The 9694-nt window shown below is 36.9% G+C and overlaps 1 protein-coding gene across 1 annotated transcript; it reads left to right on the top strand.

Annotated features, from left to right (window-relative positions):
• The first annotated feature begins 6083 nt into the window (after positions 1-6083).
• On the top strand, positions 6084-7908 carry npbwr2b (neuropeptides B/W receptor 2b). The gene is made up of 2 exons (XM_007250768.4): positions 6084-6246; positions 6571-7908. Exon 2 carries the CDS (start codon positions 6778-6780, stop codon positions 7780-7782), a length of 1005 nt encoding a protein of 334 aa, XP_007250830.2. The 5' UTR covers positions 6084-6246; positions 6571-6777; the 3' UTR covers positions 7783-7908.
• The last annotated feature ends 1786 nt before the right edge of the window (positions 7909-9694 follow it).

Genomic DNA, 9694 nt, shown 5'->3' with positions numbered 1-9694 from the left:
GTACATGCAGATAAATTCTATTAAAAAATGTATATACATTTATAGAACATTGTAGTACACTGTAGTAAAAACCGATAAGTTGACTAAACTCAAAACTTTTGTTGTAGCTGATTACATAAAAAAATTTAAGTTCATGTAATATAATTTTTTTTAAGTACAACAAACTTAACAAAAACATATACATATATATTTAAAATTAACATTTTCCTGAACTTGTATTTAGTCTTCTTTCTGGTTTCATTCAACTATTTTTTTAAATACTTATAGAAAAGTAGATGAAAGAAACCAGCAAAGAATTAAAAGTACTGAGAGCGCAGCAAAAACACAGAGCTACTGCAGCTCAGTAAATGATGCTTGTTCTACAGCTACAACACAGAGACCAAGTATTTAATTATAATATGTGATCTACAAGTTTACCTAAGGTAGCCCCGAGTGAATCACTACACACTGATGGTGAGTGTTAGTCAGAAACTGTTGGACACACCCAGTATGCAAATAGATTGTGACAGAAGCCAATGGAAAAGAAGCTGTTAATGGCAACAGACTAAACTCAGTTATTATAAGTTGATTCAACTCAAAGATCTCAGTTTGAATGTTTATATGTGCCCACGAATGTTCAACTAACTCAAAATAGTTGAGTATTGTTTAGAAATATCCAATTTTATGTAACACAGACTCAATTTATTTAAGTTCAAACTAGTTCTGGGTTTACAGTGTAGCATTAGAATTTTAGCTAGCTCGGCTGGCTAAGGTTACATACTCTTTGCTAGCTTCAACTCACTTCCTGGTAATGTTGGTTTGTAATATAGCTTGTTGCTAAGGTTAGCTTTAGTACTATCCCAGGTAACATGAGTATTTTAGCTAGCAAGTCACTAAGGTTAGCAAGCTTGTTGCTTACTTTAGTTCTCTCCCCAATAACATTAGTATTTTAGTTAGCTCATTGCTACAGTTAGCTAACCCGCTGCTAACAGTAGTTATCTCGCTAGTTTGCACTTACTTCTCTGTGTGCTTTCTTTCTAGGTGTCTGGAAAAATGAATCGTGGTCCCCAAGGTCCCAATGATTCTCTGGTAAAAAAAGAGCACATTCAACATTCAACATCAGACTATTCAAAATGAAAAGTGTTCATTGATTGGATACTGAACAAAAGCAGGAGAAGCTTGTTTTAGCTGTTTGCCAATCTGCACTGTAAAAATAAAAAAGTTAAGAAAACTTTAAATATTAAGGCAGCTTACTGCACTACATTTTTGAGTTTTGAGACCAACTCAGTCTTTTAAGTTTTGAAGTTGTGCCAACCAGAAATCTTTAGCCCAGATGTATTAAAACTTTAAATAATAAATCTCACCAACTTAAAAATGCAATTTGTGTCTTTTGTTGGCCTGATTTAAATTCTACAAAATGCGTATTGCAAGTTTTGCTGTCCATCCTTTAGGACCAACTGAAAAAATAAGTTGCACCAATAAAATGTTTTACCTGAATCAATATCATTTAGTGGGTGCAACACCATACTTTTGTTAATTTAACATAGCAACTGAGTAATTGGAATTCATAGCTACCACATATCCACCTTATTGTCAGTTATGGAAATCTATTGCAATTAACGCAAATGTAACCAGACTGACTTGGCAACACAGAATACAGTAACCTGCTCTTACAAGCTTCAACACCAAGGCCAAACAGTTACTATTATACAACAGATATGCAAATTCCAAGAGAAGGCAGCTTGTGGAGAACGCTTACACACTGATGGTGAGCGAGAGGTGGAAGGACACGCTCAATATGTACAGTTGTGGTCAAAAGTTTACATACACTTGTAAAAAAACATAATGTTATGGCTGTCTTGAGTTTTCAATAAGTTCTACAACTCTTATTTTTCTGTGATAGAGTGATCGGAACACATACATGTTTGTCACAAAAAACAGTCATAAAATTTGGTTCTTTCATAAATTTATTATGGGTCTGCTGAAAATGTCACCAAATCTGCTGGGTCAAAAATATACATACAGCAACAAAATTTGTCAATTTTGGTGATGTAGCGAGTTGTGTCAATCAAATTAGCTTCATGTCATGGCCTCTTCACTTCTTGTAAGTGATTCTGATTGACTACAGCTGTTGACTTCTCATGAGCCCATTTAAAACTGGCTCATTTGACCCAGTGATTAGACTCAGCTACAAAAGCTACAATGGGAAAGTCAAAGGAACTCAGTGTGGATCTGAAAAAGCGAATTATTGACTTGAACAAGTCAGGGAAGTCACTTGGAGCCATTTCAAAGCAGCTACAGGTCCCAAGAGCAACTGTGCAGACAATTATACGCAAGTATAAAGTGCATGGAACAGTTGTGTCACTGCCACGATCAGGAAGAAAACGCAAGCTATCACATGCTGCCGAGAGGAGATTGGTCAGGATGGTCAAGAGTCAACCAAGAATCACCAAGAAGCAGGTCTGCAAGGATTTGGAAGCTGATGGAACACAGGTGTCAGTCTCCACAGTCAAGCGTGTTTTACATCGCCATGGACTGAGAGGCTGCCGTGCAAGAAAGAAGCCCTTGCTCCAGAAAAGGCACCTTAAGACTCGGCTGAAGTTTGCTGCTGATCACATGGACAAAGATAAAACCTTCTGGAGGAAAGTTCTCTGGTCAGACGAAACAAAAATTGAGCTGTTTGGCCACAACACCCAGCAATATGTTTGGAGGAGAAAAGGTGAGGCCTTTAATCCCAGGAACACCATGCCTACTGTCAAGCATGGTGGTGGTAGTATTATGCTCTGGGGATGTTTTGCTGCCAGTGGAACTGGTTCTTTGCAGAAAGTAAATGGGATAATGAAGAAGGAGGATTACCTCCAAATTCTGCAGGAAAACTTAAAACCATCAGCCCGAAGGTTGGGTCTTGGGCGCAGTTGGGTGTTCCAACAAGACAATGACCCAAAACACACATCAAAAGTGGTAAAGGAATGGCTAAACCAGGCTAGAATTAAGGTTTTAGAATGGCCTTCCCAAAGTCCTGACTTAAACCCCATTGAGAACATGTGGACAGTGCTAAAGAAACGGGTTCATGCAAGAAAACCATCACATTTAGCTGAACTGCACCAATTCTGTCAAGAAGAGTGGTCAAACATTCGACCTGAAGCTTGCCAGGAGCTTGTGGATGGCTACCAAAAGCGCCTAGTTGCCGTGAAAATGGCCAAGGGACATGTAACCAAATACTAATGTTGCTGTATGTATATTTTTGACCCAGCAGATTTGGTGACATTTTCAGCAGACCCATAATAAATTTATGAAAGAACCAAATTTTATGACTGTTTTTTGTGACAAACATGTATGTGTTCCGATCACTCTATCACAGAAAAATAAGAGTTGTAGAACTTATTGAAAACTCAAGACAGCCATAACATTATGTTTTTTTACAAGTGTATGTAAACTTTTGACCACAACTGTAAATAGTGTAATTAACATTGCTCCATAGACCCCGATCAAATAAAGGGTCAAACTGAGCATGTGCAGAGTAGTTGGCATGGCCTCGACTAGGGTTCAACTACAATTAGTCAATTTTGTCAACACAACACAGATTATTTATTTGGACCAACTTTTAACAAGTAATAATAAAGTAAGTTGGGGTGATTAGTTTGCTATATTTTAGGGTGCAATTCAATATTTCTCATTCAGCTGACTTAAAAATCACATTACGCAGAACAATTTTCAGTTTTGTTTTTTTACAGTGATGTGTGCAGATTTTAGACACACAGAGAAAGGACCGTAGTAATGATAGTAAAAAAGTTTAGTTTCTAATGAACTTCACCTCAGACAGACGACTCAGACTAATTCCATACAGGGACTCAAGTACTACAACACTAGTTGTAGGTTCGAAAACAAAAGCCTTCATTGATTTGCCTTAAGCCAATGGCTGTAGGCCTATATAAAAAAGCAATGGCTCTCAAAAGTAAAGCCACCACATGCCTCTGCTGATTGGTTGCTGTATGATGTGTAGCTCTTCCCATTCTTATGGTATCTTTAATTTACAAAACTGTCCATTTTTGTCTCCATCTCAAGAGGCAAACTTAAACATGTTTGTTGTGCTGATGAAAAAAATGGGATTTCAACCATCTTTTAGTACACTAAATTCTTAGTGTCATCGGTGTTGGTTCATACAGCTTTCCTATTTGCTCCTGGTACCATATATTTGCATATTGGGTGTGACCTCTTCTTTGCTTACCATCTTTGTGTTGTCTGTTGCCCAAAGCTACCTTATCCTGGGTCTGTAGTTGTAACGTATGTTGGGTTGCAGGCAGGTCTCAGTGTTATAGGCTGTAGGAGCAAGTTACCTTTATTTTGTGTTGCTACAAGTGACTTTATGTTGGTCTGATGCAACTGCAGGATTGCTGCAGTATTTGCAGCTTTTAGAAATATACTGAATATGTTGCAAAAACTTGCAAAAACAATATTCTTTAAACCCAAAATACTTGAACAAAAGAGTTTAATAAATTAAAACATTACTGTGTGAACAAAACTCAACGTAACTGAGTCAAGTCATTATTTAGTTTTGGTTCAGTTGAAATTAAAGAAACTCAACACATTATGTTTTACAACTTAACCGAGTCAAAGAAAAATGTTAAATAAACTTAAAAACTTATATCTTCACAACTTAACTGATTCAAAGCTAAATGACGCCTTGATTATGTTACATTGCATGAACATTTTTTCAGTGTAGTAACTCCAAAAAAAGACTGACTTTTAACGTGAGTTATAATAATATATACGCAGTATATAATCTGCACTTCTCTTGGCATATTCATCATGACATTTTCACACATTTTAAAAATATGGCTGCCACTTTCAAATTATGTTAGACAAATGCAGTAACTCATCTGAGTTGGTGGTCCTCACAGCAGTGATAATTACTGGTCTAAAGCCTACCCCATAGAGTAATTGCATGATGTAGCCAATATAAATGCCACAGATTAGCATTCATCAGCACCTTATTCATCAAGCATAACCTGCTCAGAATATAACAACCACCTTCTAGGACTGATCCCATATCTAATTAAAGAACACAACTTTATTTATAGGCCTACTAGTTACGTAGACTTAAGTAATGTATAAAATAACCAAATATGACGAGCTTCACTAGTGTATATAGTCATGTTATCATTTAGATTTGATTGTTACCTTGTAAAAATATAGAATTATACATTTATTTAACATACCTTAGCCAATTTATCATTTAGATTTGACTCAGTTAAGTTGTAAATACGTAAGATTTTAAACTGATTCAACTGATTCAAAGCTAGATGATAACATGAATTACTACTTATTATTCAACTTAACTGGGTTTTTATACAACACTTTAATTAATTTCAATATATTTACAATACATTTATAGAAGTGCCAAAACACCCAGTGATCACTAGGAACACATAATAAAGTTAACTTGCTCTTACAGCCTACAACAACAAGGCCTGACAATCAACACATATATTACACTAATGCACGCCTAGGATAAGGTAGCTTTGGGCAACAAACAACACAAAGATGGTAAGTAAGGGAGAGGCCACACCATTAAACATTAACCACAACATTAAAATGTGGTTACAGCTTGCTAGTTTCCTTCTGTTAATGTAGGCTAGATTAAATCTTTAGAAAATGTATTTATTTATTTTATTATTATTCTACTGGAGAAACATAACTGAAGGTTCTTTAAATCTTTAAAATTATTTTAAAACAGCTGTGTGCGAGAGAGTGAGAGAGAAAGAGAGAGAGAGTGTGTGTGTGTGTGTGTGTGTGTGTGTGTGTGTGTGTGTGTGTGTGTGTGTGTGTGTGTGTGTGTGTGTGTGTGTGTGTGTGAGAGAGAGTGAGAGAGAGAGAGAGAGAGAGAGAGAGAGGGAAGGATAATCATAACAACCTAACCATTTTAGGACAAGAGGCAAAAGTTAGTTAGTTTGAACCGATCTTTGGAAGCATTTCGTCACATTTGTAAAAAATAAATTAAAGCAAGAGATTAAGATCATTTTAAAGCCACGTCATGAAAACCACCCCACCCGTTTAAAGTCTGAGCAGCGCGCTCGCGATGCCGTCCGTCCCCACAAGCGCACTGTACGGACAGCGGCCAGCAGGGAAGCGCGCGCGGGGCGGATGGCAGTGACGTAACCGAGTCGCTCTTCATTCTTCAAGTCGCTGCGTTGGAAGCGGAGCGGAGCGGCGGCGCTGCCGGACTGACGAGCGGAGAGCGCGCGCACACAGAAAGTCCGCCGCACGGTAAGAAGCGCGCGTGCTGAACTGAAAGAAAGGCTGAGTGATTATGAAATTATTTTTTTAGCTATTTTTTTGCACAGGTTTTAGAACAGTTTTGGAACACTAAAGTGTGGCTACAACTGGCATAGTTTATAATATTTATTATTTTTTATTGATTTATTTTATATTTTTATATGACTTTAAACTTGAAACAGTCTGTGGTTCTACGATAATTAATAAGACAGAGTGATGAGTGAAGTCATGTTGATGCTTTATTACTGTTGCATTATGTATTATATTTATTTTAATACTAAGTTTTTTTTATCGTATTATTATTTTTGTTTCTAGGTTTCGGGATGCGCAAATTAACACATTTCCGACTTCACTTCACCTCAAGTTTTTTGAGGCGAACGTCTGCGTGGAAAACTGCTATGCAACGACAGCTTATATGAAATAAAGTGAAGAAAGAAGAAGAAAAAAATCTTTATTTTTAATTTTTTTATTTTTTTTTCCACAAAATATTTTTTGTCTTTTCTTTTTTTTTTTGTTTTCATTATGGAGAACATTTCGAACTCCGACAGCGTGAACCCCCAATGCAACTTTTACTACTACGGCTTTCCCAACCGGACTGATCTGAACTGTACGCCCCCGGCGGACTACTCCTTTTACGCAGATCTCTACGTGGTTCTCCCGGTCATCTACTCCGTGATCTGCGCGGTGGGCTTGACCGGGAACACGGCGGTGATTTATGTGATCTTGAAAGCGCCCAAGATGAAGACGGTCACCAACATGTTCATTCTGAACTTGGCCATCGCAGATGACCTCTTCACTCTGGTCCTGCCCATCAGCATCGCCGAGCATCTTCTGCACTACTGGCCCTTCGGAGAAGTGCTCTGCAAGATCATTCTGAGCATCGACCACTACAACATCTTCTCCAGCATCTACTTCCTCACCGTGATGAGCGTGGACCGCTACCTGGTGGTGGTGTCCACGGTGCGCTCCAAGCGCATGCCGTACCGCACGTACCGGGCGGCCAAGATCGTCAGCCTGTGCGTGTGGCTCCTGGTCATCCTCATCGTGGTGCCCTTCACGGTGTTCGCGGAGGTCTACATCAGCCCGGACGACGAGCGCAAGAGCTGCGTCCTCAGCTTCCCCAGTCCGGAGGGTTCTTGGTTCAAAGCCACCCGGATTTACACCCTCATCCTCGGCTTCGCCATCCCCGTGTCCACCATCTGCATCCTCTACACCATGATGCTCTACAAGCTGCGCAACATGAGACTCAACACGAACGCCAAGGCGCTGGACAAAGCCAAAAAGAAAGTCACCGTCATGGTCTTCATTGTTCTGGCCGTGTGCTTGTTCTGCTGGACGCCCTTCCATCTCAGCACCATCGTGGCTCTCACCACGGACCTGAAGAGCACTCCGCTCGTCATTGGGATCTCTTACTTCATCACCAGCCTGAGTTACGCCAACTCCTGCCTGAATCCGTTCCTCTACGCCTTCCTGGACGACAGCTTCAGGAAAGCCTTCAAGAAGATGCTAGAATGTAGAACTGCTTGAACAACAACAAAAAAACAGCCTTCTGATCTATAGCTGGAACTGGATGGAGTCTGAACTGTCACTAATAACATTATATACATAAATATCTATTAATAACATTAATATACAGCTCCAAAAAAAGAGACGTTTTTGACTCCGTTTCTCTGATTTTGCTATTTATAGGTATGTGTATATATGTTTGAAGAATGAACATTGTTGTTTAATTCTATTAACTACAAACAACATTTCTCCTAAATTAAAAAAAAAATTGTTAAAAGAAATGACTAAAATTAACAAAATTAATGCAAAGAATCGGCACATTCTCCTCCACCAGTCTTACACACTACTTTTGGATAACTTTATGCCACTCCTGGTGCAAAAAGTCAAGCAGTTCAGCTTGGTTTGATCCATCTTTTATCTTGATTATATTCCAGAGGTTTCCAATTAGGCAAAATCAAAGAAACTCATCATTTGTAAGTGGTCTCTTATTTTTGTTATATTTTTGATATAAATCTGGCATTTACTTGTGGCCACTGTGCAAGGCTATTTGAATTGATGGCCCAGGAGAACCAGAGGTGGTCGAGTGGCCTAGATGTATTTCTTGGAACCCACAAATGTATATATATATATACATATATATATATATATATATATATATATATATATATATATATATATATATATATACATATATATATATATATATATATATATATATATATATATATATATGTATATATATGTATATATATACATATATATATATATATATATATATGTATATATATATATATGTATATATATATATATATATATATATATATATATGTATATATATATATATATACATTTGTTGAAATCCGTGAATGTATATCCTGAATGAAACAACAATTACCATTCAGAAAAAAATATGATAATGATTATTATGACTTTCACAGTGCAGTAATATATACTATAGCTGTTGCCTGTACAGATGTTACAGATGTGAAAAAGGCAGCATCTTTTCCAACTTTTCAACCAGCCACCACTGTCAAAACTGATCCACCACTCAGTTTATTAACTTTGGTTTAACAACTAGTTAGTCTAGTTTATCTAGTTTAAAGGTGCAATACATAGTTTTAAATGTATAATAATAAGAAAAAGAATCAATGAGGAATATCGATGAGAGATATGAGGCCATAATTCCAAATGCCAGATGTGCAAGTCCAAGTTCAGGCCACATTCATGCTGTTATCTGGGTCTCAGCTTCAGTGAAATGCCAGAATAGGGGGCGTATCGTGAGCATTTGTCTCCCTCTTGTGCCCGAGAAGCACACATCTCTTTTAGCTTCAGAGGATTTTAATTAAATAGCAAACCCTATCCTACCATGACACTGCTAATGAGCTGCACACACTCTTAATTATAAAAGGTGTCAAAAGGTTTCTTTGGAGTGTTGCTATGCTGTGAACTGGAAATAAAAAGGTATCTGCATAAACTGACTTATAAAAATCAAGGGACTAAGTTCAGTATAAAAATGGTTCTATATGGTGCCAATTATAACTTTCGAATTGTTTATATATTAAGATGGTTCAGTATTGACAGAACTGACATGTTTCTATATAAACACACACACACACACACACACATATATATATATATATATATATATATATATATATATATATATATATATATATATATATATATATTAAAAGTTCTATAAATAAATAGTTCTATAAAGAATAAAAATGATTTTTTGCTAAAACAATCATTTATAAGTACTATTATAAAGAATCATGTAACCAGACAAAGGACAACTTAAACATAATGATACTTCTATATACTGTACATTTCATACAAAAAAAAAAGGTGCACTTTGCTTAATATGATTCCAATATACCAATAATGTAGTTGCAATCAAATAAACGACAAGATTTGACATACTAATCTTGGC

Source organism: Astyanax mexicanus, chromosome 13, assembly GCF_023375975.1.
Source record: "Astyanax mexicanus isolate ESR-SI-001 chromosome 13, AstMex3_surface, whole genome shotgun sequence".
NCBI lineage: Eukaryota > Metazoa > Chordata > Actinopteri > Characiformes > Acestrorhamphidae > Astyanax > Astyanax mexicanus.
This window is presented reverse-complemented; position numbering and strand designations above follow the sequence as displayed.